The sequence below is a fragment of the Aulonocara stuartgranti genome, assembly GCF_965226115.1.
Source record: "Aulonocara stuartgranti genome assembly, chromosome: 23".
NCBI classification, from domain to species: Eukaryota; Metazoa; Chordata; class Actinopteri; order Cichliformes; family Cichlidae; genus Aulonocara; species Aulonocara stuartgranti.
In genome coordinates this window covers 29,623,110-29,641,070 of record NC_138958.1, presented here as the reverse complement: position 1 = coordinate 29,641,070, position 17,961 = coordinate 29,623,110, and the positions used below count along the sequence as shown (strand labels likewise).

Sequence of the window (17,961 nt, the reverse complement as noted above, 5' to 3'; positions counted from 1 at the left end):
TAAGTTTGAGTTGGTGAAATTTTGACTGGATGGATGGCAAAAAATCATTTTCAGTGGTGGAAACAAGCTTCCATACTCGAGAGAGAATGGTGCGAAAAAGAGAAAATATACAGAAAATATCTATGAAAGAGGTCAAGCTGACAGGAAGGCTATAGTTACTAAAAAAAACAAAAACAAAAAAAACAAGATCCACCTCATCCACGGTATACAGAAGAGCATCTCTGAATGCAGAAGTCCACACTTAGTGTCACTATTGTAACAAAAAAAAAAAAAAGAAAGAAAGAAACTGAGGCTAAAGTTTTGAGGGGTTTACAAAAGTTGAACAATGGAAGACAATGAGAGTCTCAAGAATTCTGAAGAGTTGGTTGAGTTGCTGCCATATTCAGATGGTGCGTAAAGAACATGCTGGTGGTGTAATGATGTGAGGAACATTTTCTTTGCAATCTGTGCCCCCTGGTACAAAGCAAGTAACATTTAAACACCACAGCCCACAGAAGTATTGTTGTTAACCATGTCCATCCCTTTGTTCTGTGCCTAATGCCTAATAATACCTAAGTGGCCAATGAGTTCATTATTCATGTAACATAAATATATGTGTGTGTGTGTGTGTGAGTATATATATATATATATATATATACACACATATATATATATATATATATATATATATATACACATATACATATATATATATACACATATACATATATATATATACACATATATATATATATATATATATACATATATATATATATATATATATATATATATAATACTATAATTATGTTTCCATATTTATATCCTCAGGGTGTTCTTAGAGACGTGTCAAAGTGTGATCAGATGATGAACTTTGATTAAATATCAAGTACCATTAAGTACCATCAGACAGGACGATCTAAGTTTTATTTCTAACTAGATCTTTTGCTTATTTGTGGTTCTTTATTTATTGCGGCAGTTTGAGGGCTACACAGCAGATAGACCAGAGTATTATACAGTGAAGCTTCAAATACAAGCCTCACGAGGGAAAACCTGACTGCAAAATGGCAATAATAGCCATTATCGGCATTGCCTGAGAGACAGAAGTTTATGCTAAGCAGGAGCTGGATGTCAAATGCACTGCTCTTAATGTTAAGCTAAAAATAAAACAACAAACACTCCACAGCAACAGGCAACTCATTTCCCTGACAAGTGCAAATACTCATGGAGAAATACTGCAGTCACTCAGTAATATATTTAAAACATCTTTTATTTTGCCATTATAAAATTCAATCTGGATAGAAAAAATATCTTTATTTTTTTAAAACATCTAGCACATTAAAAGAGAGTGAGCATGGTACTACAGATCTGAAATACAACATTGCAGGGATTTTTTTTTTTAAAGTGATACTTCTTTTATTACTTCTGGTGCACATATTCTCATGTGTTCTGACCCAATACTGGCTGTTCCAGGTGCTGCTGTAGAAGTATGTTCTTCTTCCCTTATCATCCCTACTGCAAACTCCTCCAGCACACAAAACAAACTTAACTGGGGCAGTGGAGTGTTCAAAGCTTCAGATTTGTGATTATGCTCGTCGAGATGCAATTTTAGTGGGGGGTTTTTTCAAAGCAAAGCAAAAATGGGCGCAGCAGACAGCCGCGCCGCAACAGATGGGACACCAACAGCACCAGCTCACACCTCGAGGGCCACCTGAAAAGGCAGCGAGTCTGTCTTGAGAGAAATATCACTTTTAAAAAAAAACAAACAAAAAAAAAAAAACTGACACACAGTGTAAACAGCAGAATGTGTTAAAAGCTCTGTAGACATGTAAATGTTCATGTTTTAAAACAGTAGATAAAAAGTTCCTTTATAAATGTATCCAGTTAAAGAGTTTTTAAATTAGTGTTTTCCTTTTCTTTGTGTTTTACATCAAAAGTCAACATAGTCCTTAAAAAAAAAAAAAAAAAAAGTGACTTCCACAAAATCCACTTGCCAGCTGTGACTCGCCCTCTTTACACATCAGTGCTGTAAAAAAAAAAAAAAAAGCTGGAAATGTTTCCGACTTCACAAAAGGTCCAATTTAAAGCACTCACCTGTAAGAAGCCACTTAAGACCGATACCTTTTTTCTTTTTCTTTTTTTTTTCTTTTTTAAATCATTACTCAGGTGCCTGAGCCACATGGTGTTTTACACTAAAAACCCAGAAGTGCAAAAATAAATGGTGTGGTTATTTTAATGGCGGCATGTATACAAATAAATTATTCAGACATATTTAAAGGGTATATTTACATTTGCTGTCGATTAAAAGCATCAGAGTTTGACACAGAAGTCCGAACTAACACTGATATTATTAGAAGGATATAAAGTCTACGAGCTGGAGAGAGTTCAAAGTTGTGCTTTTGCTTGTGAAGACAGAGTCTTATGCACAGTTCAGGTGGGTTTCACAATGAATTTGTGAGGTCAAATTACAGCTTCTGAGCAGGACTTCCTGTCGCAACTCTGTTTAGTGTCCATCGCCCTTTCAGAGGTCCCCGGCTCCGGCATCCACAGCAGTCAAGCTTTTATTTGCTTGGTTGTCTACACGCCGCTCTCTTGAGACAAAAAGGAAAGGAGAATACAGTCGTGATTGGTCAACCTCAATCGCTAAAAGGGGGTTTAAGAAATGATGTCGTGAGCATCGCCGTTAGGCCTCGGCCTGTTGGCGACCGGCGGGAGAGGTTTCTTGTAAAACTCTGTGGAGGGAAGGAGAAAAGGTTTGGTTGTGTTAGTACGCAACGCCCACGGAGACCTGAAATACAAATTTCTTTTTAAAAAAGTAAGCACTCAATGGAAGCAACCGTGAAAGATGCTGCACAGACTGGAGGAAAATGAATACAGATGAATACACAGACAAGTCTTTGAGTTGATTTTAGATGTCTGCACCCGTGAAAGATCCACACAAACACATGCAAACACATGCCTGGAGAGATGCAGGAGGGAGAGAAAAATAAAGACAACAACGTGGGGTTGAGATGCTAATTAACAGTCAGCGCACGTCTCAAGGCAGAGTTCAGGGTTTCCACTGCAACTTAGAAATCTACCGCCAACACTGTGAGACAAACACCAGGCTTCCTCCTTAAAAAGAAAAAAAAAGAAAAAGGAAAACACATGCAAAACTACTATTTCCATGTAGCTTTAATCACTACTGTGTAGAGAAAACACTGATCAGGTGCTGCAGTTAGTGAATGAGTAAGACCAAGTTAGTGACAAACTGCAGATGGTGGGTGGTTAATGCATGCACGTAAACAGCGGTTAACACTGACGGCACAAACAGCTTTACCAGAATGTCCCGTGTCCCCGAGTGGCTCTAGCTTCGGCAGCCTAGAGACTTTGGGCGTGGCCCATCCCACTAAAGAAACAAAATAAAGAAGAGAGGGATGAGGAGAACAGTGAAGGATCCTGAAAAAGAAAGCCATAACTAGCGGATTATCTCACTCCTTAAGATCGAATGTTGCACACAAACAACAAAAACTCACAGGACCACAATGTATTTGTGTGATCTAGAGCTATAAAGCAGCCTATCAAAATGTATTAAATATCTTCCTATAATACCTCTTAAATATAAAGCAACAGGCTTTATATGCATGCTGCTGATTTCTGCAGTTTTGTTTGTTAATAATGATTTCATTTGAGAGTAACCAGCAGGTCCTGTTGTCAGTCTTGGTCATTCAAGGCCTTCTTCCGCTTTTGTTTGTTATTAACGGGGCTCCCATTGCCCTTGTTTAGGTCTTGTCCTGTGTCTTTGTCTGTAATTATTTTTGTATTATTAACCATTTCTTGAATTGCAGTAAAATTCTGACATCTCATATATATAGGAACATATTTGGGGGTTTGTCCAGGACTCATGCTGAGCTCAGTTCACATCTATTACGTGCCTGTAATTGTGCGTTGGAAGTCTTTTTCCATCACATTGTCGAGTAAAATAAATTATGTTGTTGGACATTTTGTTTGTTTGTTTTTGGGTTAGTGTCGGTGTGACAGTGTCCATAGTTTATTGTGCAAAATAATTTTTATTGACTGTGGAAAAATTTATGGTATAAATTTGAAAATCCTATGTCAGATTGTTCTCGAGTTAACCTGGGTGTCCACACTGCCTGCCCACATGGCAGTGTGAATACAATACCCCACCAGCCTTGTACGGCTAATGGGTAAAATAAGTTCTGCCAAATCCATCAAACATATCGTATTTCCTGTAGTTCCTTCGCAATAAAAGTCTTGAATAGGAAGTGAAACATAACAGACGTTTTTCCTCACTGAGCCAATTAGTACAATCAGCCAGTTCTGCACAACAGGGTGAGGGGTAGCAGTGGAGAAGCTGCATGTAACAGCAGCTCAATGTGATGAAGTACAGACTGACCTGGAGGCGGAGGAGGGGTGAGGCTCTCCGTTGGTCCGTCCTCTATCCTCAGCGGGTCCACCCTGTGCTTCCTCTTCAGGTGCAGCTTGCTCGTCTTCTTCTTGCTCTGCTCACCTGTCGTGGCTGAATGAACAGAGATGTGTTGCAAGTGGAGAATCCAGATGTTCAACACGAGCTTAACTATAACAGCTTTCAGCTTTCAACAGTGGGCCTAAGCAAGTTAAAATTAATGCCCAAAGCCATCATTTCATCCTCTAATGCATCTACTTAAAGTTAAATCACCTTTTATCTATGAGCACTCTGAGCTTAGATCATAATAAGAAGATGATTATCAAAAAGATGGCTTAATTTGACTGCATCTCTCTCTTAAATTTTAAAACATCTTGTTCAATAGTTCACTTTCAAAGTGAAAAGAAGCTCACTCGTTGCAAAGCTGAACAACAACGCTGCCAGCGAAAGCTCTTCAAACACCCCCTCTGCCCTGCACATCAAGGCAGATCATTTTTGTATTCATAAAAACTGTTTCGCACTCTGCTTACTTTTAGAAGACTTTCGAATGCTTTGCCAGAAGACTTAACTAAAGTCGTTTCATCCAATCAACTTTTCCTCAACTGAAACTTTCGACTGAATTTGTTCTAACAACTCAATTTCCGAGCTTGGGAGATCCGGGCGTCCTGAAACTCACCTGGAGTGTTGTTCTCTAGTGTTTGTCTCATGTCGCCCTGCTCCTTCTCCTCCTCCTCTTCCTCTTGATCAGTGGCTGCCCTGGGGCTGTTACCCCTTCCCTCCTGCAGCTCTTTTTGCCTCTTCCTTTCCTTTTCTTTATCCTCGTTCTGAAGAAAACATGAAAGTAAAGGGCTCTCTGAAGCACTCTAACTTTAGAGTCTCAACAACATAAACCAGAGTAATAAACTATCAGCCCCAGAGTGTACACACGACTCACTTCAGAAATCATGCTCTCTATTGGCTGAAAGGGGCTCTGAATGTACTCATCATCGGGCTCATCTTCTTGGATGGGCCTTCCCTCTCGCTCTGCCTCCTCCCGCTCCTGTCGCTCTCTGCGGACAGATAAGATGTTAACCTTTCTGCTTAATGATACGCTCCTCCTTGGTAGCGGTGTCACATTTATAAAAAATTGATCTAAGATCACATTTGATTAAAATGTGCATTTGTTCTAGCTCGTAGTTCAGGCACTGGCAGGAAGGTTGGCCTTTTCTAATAGAGGCAATAATTTATTTAGGGATAAATATCTCTTTGCAGACACTTTTGTAACCTTTGGCCTTTTAACATTTCTACTGCTCCCAGAGCTTTACTCAACATTTCTGACCATCTCCTCCCTCCTGTTATGCTTCAAAAAATTTCTGTCTTAGACTTTTCCACTTTATAGTTTAACCTCTTCCACATTTTGTTTGCCACACTGACTTCTGCTGCGTCCTCACCTCTCCTCTCGTATCCGCCGTACTCTCTCTGCCCTCTCTTTCTTGTCTTGCTCCTCCAGAGCGCGCTGCTCAGCCGTGTCCTTCTGCACTCGCTCGGTGATGGCTTCATAGTCTTTGGCAATGTTGCTGAGCAGCCAGTTCAGGCCCTTCTTGATGGACTTGTCAACCTTTTTCCCATAGCCTAAAACGGCTGAGCATGGTTCCTGTAGAAGAAATGTACATTGAGGTTAAAACATTAACATCACCTCCAAAACAGCACAAACTTTTAACCGATGCAAATGTAGCTTTGCACCCACTAGATTAACAGGTCATCTTCACTGTTTTCAAAAAAAAACTCAAAGCCATACTTTCTGTCTATAAATTCAGTTCACAAACACTTACAATCTGACAGAGACACTTGTTCTCATTAACAAGCTTCTCTAAGGACAGGTTCTCAATGATGTCAGCTTCAGCCAGTGCTCCCTCCTGGTCTTGTTTGTTTGCAAGTCTGAAAACAGAAAGGAAAAAACAAGACGTGTTGGTTATGGCCATCAACAGATCTCTGTTCATTCCACCGTCCATTAGTTTTGTTTCCACCTAGCTCCATAACAGTTCATCAGTATAGCTGGGGACCCAAATAAGTGCAGTGCCAAGTTTGAGGTCTTCTCATATTTGGCCTGCAAGTACCAAGGCATAGTGCTACCTGCTCCACTCTGTGTGCAAGAAAAGTTTAACCAACAAGAGGACAGAGAAAAACAAAATAATAGAGAGCTCAGCAAAAAGTTCCCATTTTTTTCAAAATCTGATGGTCTGAAACTCTCATAAAGGTAGATGGATGACTCGCTATAGTCTGTGTTTTTTTTAATCCACATTATATAATTTTGTCTTTGATTTCCAGCAAAAGGCCTAAATCATGTTGTTTGGATGAACAGTCCTCCAAAACTCTAGACACACACACACAGAGTGTATCCTCGTTTATACACAGGTAATTCAGTAACTTGCCAATTAGCAACTTGCTAATTCACACAGTGTGATGCATTTAAGGAATACCCATAAATTGTGGCTGCGAACAAACCTCAGTTAACCTCCCTTTGAATGGGCCATTGGCTGGTATATAAACAGCTTAATATTTTCACTACATTTCCTGAAGCAATCCAACTCACCCAGTCATTAAAGAGAAAGGTAAGGTAGTTCCAAGGACACTTATCAGACTCAATTTTTTGCAAGGTGCATAATTACAATGTCTGGAAATCTTATGGAAATCTGTTCTGATTGTGACTTGCTCATTAAAGCACTCTGCATACCTGGAAACACACTTAACTCTCATCTCTGCAGCCAGCATGTTGTGTCCTGATTACTGATTAAACAGATGCCTGCAGGAATCAACCTGCAGTGCACCCCGCATTCAACAAAATTGAAGCGAGGGCTGAGGCTTCAAATCTGGGCAATTTCTCTATTATCTCCATCTATTTCAGCTTACCCTCTGCACTTTGCTGGTCGTTCTGTTTTCCCTCATGTGCATAGGCAATCTCAAAGTAAATTCTACTCAAAAGCTAATGATGTTATTTATTCAGAGAACTCACACTAGCACAGGCTTGCCAGCGATGCGTGGGTGCTGAAGGACCTCAGCCATGGTCTCTCGCGTCTCCTGGATCCGCTGGACATCGCTGGAATCGACCACAAACACCACACCGTGCGATTCCGAGTAGTAATTTTTCCAGATTCCCCGGATTCTTTTCCCGCCCCCCAGGTCAAAGATGGTCACTTCGAACTTGCCCTGCTTCAGGTCGACTTTGGAAAAGCCCACTGTGGGAGCGACGTCCCGCGGATTGTCTGAAAACACGAGCAGGTAGAGGTCACGCATCCGCAACGAGGTCAATAAAACATGATTCTGCAAACTGGATTCTCACCTCCCTGAATTCCCCGCACCGTGGCAGTCTTCCCTGCATTATCCAATCCCACCATCACCAGAGTCACCTTCCTATAAGATAGGAAACGGGAAAACATAAATATAGGTGCACACAAACGGGTCTACCACATTGCACAGAGCCTGGATGGAGTCTGTGAGCAAAAGAGGCTGCATGGCATTAGCTCTCATGACTCAATTGGGGCCACAGATAAGCCACTTTATAATCTGAACGCAATCAGACAGTGAGTCAACAACAGTCACATTGTGAACTGACACAAATAACGCATGACAACATTGCTGCGGATTGACTCCAATTAATACCTGTAATTGTTTTATTAACACCTGGTCGACTGTAGAACTTGTAAATTTGCATACTTCAAATTAACAGCAGAATAAAATGATCACAGTCTTGTTTTTTAATCCTCTTTTTATTTCCATTAGAGAGCTGCAGTCAGCAGCAGTGGCCATTGTGAATAATTAAAAAACATGCCTTAAATGAACACTGGCAAACAAAGAAACAGATGCACAATCAGTCATCTGTGCAGCTGTGCGCACACCTGGGTGGCCAGCTGGGAGGCTAATCTGGAGCTCTGACAGTCTTGGTGGAAAATTTTCATATGCAAGCATAAAAAAACTTTTCTGAAAGCAATGCAAGATTTGCACCAAAATTAGCTACACTTGCTTAAAAAGGGTCATAATCACACTGTGACGACACTTAGCTTCAACTGAAGGAAGGAAAACAATGAGAGACGCGGCACTTCACTTACACTGGACGCTTATGCTGTAATCATAACCCAAATCTTGAGGTTTACATCAAAGCTCCCAGCATACATAAATAAATAAGTGGGAAGAAACAGGCGAAAATATTAAACTGAGGAAACACACACTGAAACGGAGCAAGCTGACATGATAATAAAGCTCAATTGTAGACTTACACAGGACCTGTTCTTCATTTCCTAGCTGCATACTTAACTTTGACACTTTCGCCGAAAATACATCAACCGCACTATCCATCTAACCGTCTTCTGGAGCCAACCGGCCTTCATCAGGGTAGGCTCTCGGCATAAACCTCCCAAAAGCAGAAACAAAGGGTGAGGCACTGTCTCCCTGCTGTCCCCTAACCCACAGCCATCAGTCCTGGCTGCTGTGAATACCTCATGGTGACAGGTCAAACTGAAGAGCCCTGCTGAACCACCTGGCTGCGGGATTAGGTGAGGATTTCTGATTAAGTCCAAAGGATGAGATCCTTCACACGTACCACGTGAGTTAAGCACTGTCAATTACATTTTGCTGGTCTTGCTGCTTTGTACTGTGGGTCTGAAGTAGTCTAAAGGGTCCACAAAAAGCCTCATGGCTTAAAAAAAACGAACAGCTAACACAAACAGCACAGAACAAATCTCTTTCACTAGCCATCAGATCACTGTACAAAACACATTTCTGTCTTCTCTTTATTAAGGTGACATTGTTTATATACTTGCTTTTACAATCATGTTGAAACCTCTTGATTTTTTCCCCTCTTATCATCTTGTATGGAAAAACGTATGATGCTGCTTCATAACTAACAGAGAGAGCCGCATTGTACAGTGTTTATTTACATGGCTCTACAGCAGCGGTCCCCAACCTTTTTTGGGCCACGGACCGGTCTTTAAGGTGTCGCGGATAAATACAACAAAATATTACTAATACCGCTAAAAACCAAGAAAAAAAAAAAATAAAAAATAATAATAATAATAATAATAATAATAATAATAATAAATATATATATATATATATATATATATATATATATTAGGGGTGCAACGATACACAAAATTCACGGTTCGGTTCGGTTCGATACTTTGGTGTCACGGTTCGATATTTTTTCGATACAAAAAAATGTTCATGCATTTTTAATTTGTCATTTATTAAAATTATAAATATATATTTTAACTCAAAAGTACAGTTTTTAAATTTAACCCTAACCCTTGTGCGTGTTTTTTTATTTTGACAGCGAATGCGCACCTGCGGACCACTTATGTGCAGCCCTGGTTATTTAGCTCATCATATCGCAGCCACAGAAATTATTTTGTCCATGAAACCATAAAGCTGCACTTTCTTTTTGCCTTATAGTCTGATTTGTCATAACTTCTCCGTTTTGTGGTAAGCTTTTCTTTGGCTGTCACTTCTTCACCCTGACCTGTCTTATTTGGCTCAGCAGAACTGAAATGCTTTTACACGCTCACTCACATAAGCTCAGCGATTCTCTGCGCGATCAACCTCTCACATGTTTAAGCTGCGGGAGATTTCACTTGTCATGTTTGCATAGTAAGCTAACGATTAATAAGACGATGTCAGAGGAATTGGTGCACAAATTATCATCACTCACAGATCAGTGCTGTCGCTCTCTATACACAGTTCGCACGATTGCAAAGTGAAAGCAAAAAAACAAGCGCAAATTCAAACGCGACTTCAATATGTCACATATTGACAGTGGCTCACTGATGCCAATGACATAATTACCCAGCTACATTTCTGAAAGAATGCAAAAGCATTGACATATATTTTTCCTACAATAGCCCGACGGGCAGGGAAGAGAAAGATTTTGGTAGCCCGACTGAAAAAAATCGCTAGCTCCAGGACGTCGGGCTAGCGATATTGCAAGCCCTGTATCTGATTGAGGAATCACTCATCTTTGGAAAAGAGAGTTTATTACAGAGAAATGGCTCTTTCCAAAATAAAAGCTATACTATCCGCTTCTTCTGGGCTATATTCTCAGCAGCATAAGGAGAATCATGTGCTAACAGCTGTCTAAATGACTCGGCTAAAGTTAGTAGCATGCTTGCTTTTTTTTGTCTGCTTCCACTTGTCTTTGCACTAGGATGATGTCGGCGTAAATGTGCAGTCATATTCGTTGTGTTCCCACTAGTGCTTTCAGGTTAATCTCGTTGAAATGACCTTAACGCCACAACACGGCAAATCTCCGTTAACGAGCTACCGCCGATCGCTCCGTGCATGGGGCTAGACGGCCAACACGTTAACGAGCTAACTGCGCTAACACACTAGTTCACACCAATGTAATTGAGCATTGCATGGCACATCCAACATACTGTTTTACTTTAGTCCATGACTCGCTTACCTTCAGGGTCATACGTCACATGAAAACCAAAATAATTCCAAACGCCAGATCTGAATGAGGTTCAATTTGCCTGTTGCAAGTAGAGCTTAACTTCTGTCTCGCTAGCTTGCCCTGCGCTCTTCCTTCTGACTATGCTGTCTGTGTTGAGCGCTCAGTGGATCTGCGCTCGACAGTGCAGCCTAGGCGGAGTAGTCGAACACAGATTCACTGAGCGCTCAACACAGACAGCATCGTCAGAAGGAAAATTGATAAAATAAATTACAAATGTTGTATTGTTCGATACATATGCGTACCGAACCGAAAGCACTGTATCGAACGGTTCAATATCGATACGAATATCGTTGCACCCCTAATATATATATATATATATATATATATATATATATATATATATATATATATATACATATAAAAAACACCCAGCACGCCCCTGCGGGCGGTTTATCCTTCAAGCTCGGGTCCTCTACCAGAGGCCTGGGAGCTTGAGGGTCCTGCGCAGTATCTTAGCTGTTCCCAGGACTGCGCTCTTCTGGACAGAGATCTCCGATGTTATTCCCGGGATCTGCTAGAGCCACTCACCTAGCTTGGGAGTCACCACACCTAGTGCTCCGATTACCACGGGGACCACCGTTACCTTCACCCTCCACATCCTCTCGAGCTCTTCTCTGAGCCCTTGGTATTTCTCCAGCTTCTCGTGTTCCTTCTTCCTGATATCGCTGTCATTCGGAACCGCTACATCGATCACTACGGCCGTCTTCTTCTCTTTGTCTACCACCACTATGTCCGGTTGGTTAGCCACCACCATTTTGTCCGTCTGTATCTGGAAGTCCCACAGGATCTTAGCTCGGTCATTCTCCACCACCCTTGGGGGCATCTCCCATTTTGACCTCGGGACTTCCAGGTTATACTCGGCACAGATGTTCCTGTACACTATGCCGGCCACTTGGTTATGGCGTTCCATGTATGCCTTGCCTGCTAGCATCTTGCACCCTGCTGTTATGTGCTGGATTGTCTCAGGGGCATCTTTACACAGCCTGCACCTGGGGTCTTGCCTGGTGTGATAGACCCCAGCCTCTATGGATCTTGTGCTCAGAGCTTGTTCTTGTGCTGCCATGATTAGTGCCTCTGTGCTGTCTTTCAGTCCAGCTTTGTCCAGCCACTGGTAGGATTTCTGGATATCAGCCACCTCCTCTATCTGCCGGTGGTACATACCGTGCAGGGGCCTGTCCTTCCATGATGGTTCCTCGTCTCCCTCCTCTTTCTTGGGTTTCTGCTGCCTGAGGTATTCACTGAGCACTCGGTCAGTTGGGGCCATCTTCCCAATGTATTCTTGGATGTTCGTTGTCTCATCCTGGACTGTGGTGCTGACACTCACCAGTCCCCGGCCCCCTTCCTTCCGCTTAGCGTACAGCCTCAGGGTGCTGGACTTGGGGTGAAACCCTCCATGCATGGTAAGGAGCTTTCTTGTCTTTATGTCAGTGGCTTCTATCTCCTCCTTTGGCCAGCCTATTACCCCAGCAGGGTACCTGATCACGGGCAGGGCGTACGTGTTGATGGCCCGGATCTTGTTCTTACCATTCAGCTGACTCCTCAGGACTTGCCTGACCCTCTGCAGGTACTTGGTGGTTGCAGCCTTTCTAGCGGCCTCTTCATGGTTCCCATTTGCCTGCGGGATCCCCAGGTACTTGTAACTGTCCTCTATGTCTGCAATGTTGCCTTCTGGTAGTTCAATCCCCTCAGTTCTAACTACCTTCCCTCTCTTTGTTACCATCCGACTACACTTCTCCAGTCCGAACGACATTCCAATGTCATTGCTGTATAGCCAGGTAGTGTGGATCAGTGAATCGATGTCTCGTTCACTCTTGGCATACAGCTTGATGTCATCCATGTACAGGAGGTGGCTGACAACTGCTCCGTTCCGTAGTCGGTATCCGTAGCCAGCCTTGTTAATGATCTCACTGAGGGGGTTCAGGCCTATGCAGAACAGCAGTGGGGACAGAGCATCTCCTTGGTAGATCCTGCACTTGATGGTGACTTGTGCTATGGGCTTGGAGTTGGCCTCTAGTGTTGTACGCCACATCCCCATCTGGAGGCATTGAGTCATAGGCCTTCTTGTAATCAATCCAGGCAGTGCACAGGTTGGTCAGTCTGGTCTTGCAGTCTCGGCTGACTGTTCTGTCTACCAGTAGCTGGTGTTTTGCGCCTCTGGTATTCTTGCCAATTCCTTTCTGTGTCCCACTCATGTATTGACCCATGTGCCTGTTCATCTTAGCCGATATGATGCCTGACAGGAGCTTCCATGTAGTACTGAGGTAGGTTATTGGTCGGTAGTTGGAGGGGACCGGTCCCTTCTTGGGGTCCTTGGGGATCAGGACCGTCCGACCTTCGGTTAGCCATTCCGGGTGTCTCTCGTTAACTAGCAGCTGGTTCATTTGTGCTGCCAGACGCTCGTGGAGTGCAGTCAGCTTCTTTAGCCAGTAGGCGTGAACCATGTCGGGCCCTGGTGCTGTCCAACTCTTCATACTGGAGACCCTTTCTTGGATATCTGCCACTGTGATGGTTACTGGACCCTGTTCAGGGAGGTCGCTGTGGTCTGCCCTCAGATCCACTAGCCACTGAGCATTGCCGTTATGGGTTGCGTCCTTCTCCCATATGCTCTTCCAGTATTGCTCCATCTCCAGCCTTGGTGGTGCTGTTCTCTTATTATTGTTCCCTTGCCACTGAGAGTACACCTTTTTCTCTGGTGTACCTCCTCAAGCGGCTGGCCAAGGCTGTGAGTCTTTGCTTGGCAGTTTCCAAGGCCTCAGGTATGGACAGCTTGCTGTATTTCTTATGCACCTTCTTTGTCGCACCTTTCTGCAACTCCGTTAGTTGGCTAACCTCCCTCCGTGCTACTTTGATCTTGCCCTCTAGCCTCCTTCTCCATGGAGGGTACTGCCCCTTGTGGCTGTTCAACTTGTAGCCAAGCATCTCACTGATCACTGCTGCCGTATTGTAGATCAGCTTGTTAGCGCACTTGGGGCTATGTACCCAATCTCGGGTGGGGGTCGGGTCCTCCTTGCCGTAGCATTTGTGTTGTACCACGTCAATCTCTAGCTGTGAGAGCAGTCCCTTCTTTCGAATGTTGGAACACTGAGCTACTAGTTGTTTCGCCGTCATTGTGGATGTTGGGTATCGAAGAATCCATAGGTCCGTCATCCTATTCATGTAGCCCCTTCCGCCGGGGTTACTTGCATAGTAGCATTCCAACAACGCCCTGTTTTCGTCTCTTGCCCACCGATGCCTTCTTGTTCCAGTAGCCCACTTTTCGTCAGGGTGCCCTGGTTCCTCAACACCTGACGCGGACCTTGTTGATCCGGGCGACGTCCGAGCCGGCATGCCTTCATATTTATCTGTCCCGATGCCTTCATATTTATCTGTCTCATATATATATATATATATATATATATATATATATATATATATACACATATACACACACACACACACACATATATATATATACACACACACACACTAGGGCTGGGCGATATGACCCAAAATTCATATCTCGATATTTTTTAGCTGGATGGCGATATAAGATATATATCTCGATTTTTTTTTTAAAGCCATAAGTTAAGAACAAAAAGAGAGTTCTTAGTCACACTGTGTCCCAGATGTCACACGGGCACTTTTATTTACATACAGCATAGATGTACATGAAGAAATTACTCAAAAATAAATTATCAGCATTTATTAAATAATCATGGTCCATAAATAAAAGAAAATGTTGTTTTTGTGCATAACAAAAAGCTCACAATTGTGCAGTCAAAATGTAAACTAATAGACGCTGAGCATAATAACAAAGAGACAGATTTCACAGCTGCACCACGTCTCTGAACAGGTGCCGTTTGTGGTCCTTATACACACACAGTACGTATCACTCCGCGAGGCTCCTCCCCGGTAGCCGTAATCCTCCGACATCAAGCCGTGCAGCTCCGTAGCTTAGCAAAGTCATATTAAAACATTTTTTGACAGATTGCTGAGCGCTGTGTACCACATAAAATCGGTTCGTGGTCAGTAAGCACAACCAGAATTCATACATAAGGCGCACTGTCGAGTTTTGAGAAAATGAAAGGATTTTAGGCCGTGCAGCTCCTCCGGGCTGCATGTCGTTAGCGCGGTTAGCTCGTTAGCGCGGTTAGCTCGCTAACACGTTGACGCCGTCCAGCCCCACGCACGGGGCCATCCGCGGTAACTCGCTAACGGAGATTTTCCGCTTTCATCTTGTCATTGCCTGCAGGTGAAGCTATGGGGGAGGCGGAGTTGTGTTCAGTGAAGGAGAGGCGAGGCAGAGTAACACTGCGTAGAGACAAAAGTGGACGAAAGAGAGGCAAACCTGCGGCTCCACAAGTATAATTATAACGTAACATAGACTATATCGATATAAACGATATTGTCACATCTTATATCTCGTATGAAAATATATCGATATTTTTAAAAAACTCGATATATCGCCCAGCCCTAACACACACACACACACACACACATATATATATATATATACACACACACACACACACACACACACACACACATATATATATACACACACACACACACATATATACATACATATTAGGGGTGCAACGATATTCGTATCGATATTGAACCGTTCGATACAGTGCTTTCGGTTCGGTACGCATATGTATCGAACAATACAACATTTGCAATTTATTTTATCAACTTTCCTTCTGACGATGCTGTCTGTGTGGAGCACTCAGTGAATCTGCGTTCGACTACTCCGCCTAGGCTGCACTGTCGAGCGCAGATCCACTGAGCGCTCCACACAGACAGCATCGTCAGAAGGAAGAGCGCAGGGCAAGCTAGCCAGACAGAAGTTAAGCTCTCCTTGCAACATGGCAAATTGAACCTCCCCCACCCTCATTCAGATCTGGCGTTTGGAATTATTTTGGTTTTCATGTGACATATGACCCTGAAGGTAAGCGCGTCATGGACTAAAGTAAAACAGTATGTTGGATGTGCCACGCAATGCTCAATTACATGGGTGGGAGCTAGTGTGTTAGCGCAGTTAGCTCGTTAACATGTTGGCCGTCTAGCCCCATGCACGGGGCTATCAGGGGTAGCTCGTTAACGGAGATTTGCCGTGTTGTAGGGCTGCTCAATTAATCGAATTTTAATCACGATTACGATCTGGGCTTTCAACGATCATTAAAAATGACTGAGCCGATTATTAGCCCCTCCCTCATTTATCCGCGACACCTTAAAGGCCGGTCCGTGAAAATATTGTCGGGCATAAACCGGTCCGTGGCGCAAAAAAGGTTGGAGACCGCTGATTAAGAGGACCCGAGGAAGCTCGGAAAGCTAAGCAGAAGTTATTTGGAGAGGAGAGTGACTGCCGCTGGTTGAAAAGAGTTTAAAAAAAAAAAAAAAACTTCAGTGGTGTTGCACACCATTTTATATTATTTTTTAAAAGTCATTGTTAACCCTTTAAAGCCGGTCAGAGCAGCACGCTCCATTTTGCGTAACTATTTTTAAATCCCTGTAGAACCTGAACCGTGTAAGCTAGCGCAATAATTTGTTTTGCATATGAAACCGGAGGAGTTGTACTTACATCTTATGCCATCAGCTTGTCCTCGGTCACGGTTTCGTTCCACATATAGCTTTGCAAAAATTGCATAAAAAGCGCTTGCAGGAACAAAAACATAATATTCCAGAAACACGCTTTGCCGTTCCTATCAGCTGTTCGTAACACTTCCCACAGTGAAATGATGCACATGCTGTTTTCTTTGCAAATTTGCATCATAGGATTGTTTTTTGTTTTTCCTGCAGTATATAAAAATTGCTGTATCTCCAAAATAAAACTATGAAGACACTCAAAATAAATTTCCTGTGGTGGGAAACTATTTTTTGCAACTTTATTGTATTTAAAGTTTTGAGGGATAAACCTCTTAAATTTCTCCAAGTAGAAATATATGTAAACAAAACAAAAGCGATTTTAAATTTTTTTTGTAGTTTATTGCACTTTTTTGCAATTTATGTAATTACTATGGACTTAATGCATACATATTATTAAAATATGGGCTATAACAGTTGTATTGATGTATAGCAACTTGAAATGCTCCCACAAATGGCACTACAGCATGTAAAAAAAATAATATAAGCTCTGGTGGACTTGGTTCTATAGTAGGTCTTAAAGGGTTAAATAAATATCGTCAAATAATCGTGATCTCAATTTCAGTGAAAATAATCGTGATTATCATTTTTGCCATAATCGAGCAGCCCTACCGTGTTGTGGCGTTAAGGTCATTTTAACGAGGTTAACCTGAAAGCACTAGTGGGAACACAACGAATATGACTGCACATTTACGCCGACATCATCCTAGTGCAAAGACAAAAACAACAAGCATGCATGCTACAAACTTTAGCCAAGTCATTTAGACAGCCGTTAGCACATGATCCTCCTTATGGGGACCTGATATGTTTAATATGCTGCTGAGAATATAGCCCAGAAGAAGCGGATAGTATAGCTTTTATTTTGGAAAGAGCCATTTCTCTGTAATAAACTCTCTTTTCCAAAGATGAGTGATTCCTCAATCAGATACAGGGCTCGCAATATCGCTAGCCCGACGTCCCGGGGCCAGCGATTTTTTTCAGTCGGGCTACCAAAATCTATCTCTGCCCTGCCCGTCCGGCTATTGTAGGAAGGAAAAATATATGTCAATGCTTTTGCATTCTTTCAGAAATGTAGCTGGGTAATTATGTCATTGGCATCGGTGAGCCACTGTCAATATGTGACATATTGAAATCGCGTTTGAATTTGCGCTTGTTTTTTTTGCATTCACTTTGCAATCGCGTGAACTGTGTATAGAGAGCGACAGTACTGATTGGTGAGTGATGATAATTTGTGCACCAATTCCTCCGACATTGTCTTATTAATCGTTAGCTTACTACGCAAACATGACAAGTGAAATCTCCCGCAGCAAGCTTAAACATGTGATAGGTTGATTGCGCAGAGAATCGCTGACCGTTATGTGTGTGTGTGTAAAAGCAGCAGGATTTATATTTCAGTTCTGCTGAGCCACATAAGACAGGTCAGGGTGAAGAAATGACAGCCAAAGAAAAGCTTACCGCAAAACGGAAA

At 42.5% G+C, this 17,961-nt stretch overlaps 1 protein-coding gene across 8 annotated transcripts in view; it reads right to left on the bottom strand.

The window, feature by feature from the left end:
* Positions 1-1,609: 1,609 nt before the first annotated feature.
* The window catches only part of arl13b (ADP-ribosylation factor-like 13b), a 40,068-nt gene continuing 23,716 nt past the window's right edge, over positions 1,610-17,961 (bottom strand). For 4 of the 8 annotated variants that reach the window (XM_082525263.1, XM_082525262.1, XM_082525261.1 and 1 more), the window contains 9 exons: positions 7,704-7,774; positions 7,377-7,626; positions 6,196-6,301; positions 5,815-6,017; positions 5,319-5,433; positions 5,061-5,208; positions 4,376-4,498; positions 3,299-3,367; positions 1,610-2,711 (listed from right to left, as the gene is read on the bottom strand). In XM_082525263.1, coding sequence (XP_082381389.1) covers positions 2,635-2,711; positions 3,299-3,367; positions 4,376-4,498; positions 5,061-5,208; positions 5,319-5,433; positions 5,815-6,017; positions 6,196-6,301; positions 7,377-7,626; positions 7,704-7,774 — 1,162 coding nt within the window. In that variant the 3' untranslated portion in view covers positions 1,610-2,634. The other 4 variants (XM_082525266.1, XM_082525267.1, XM_082525265.1 and 1 more) reach the window with 4 other exon arrangements.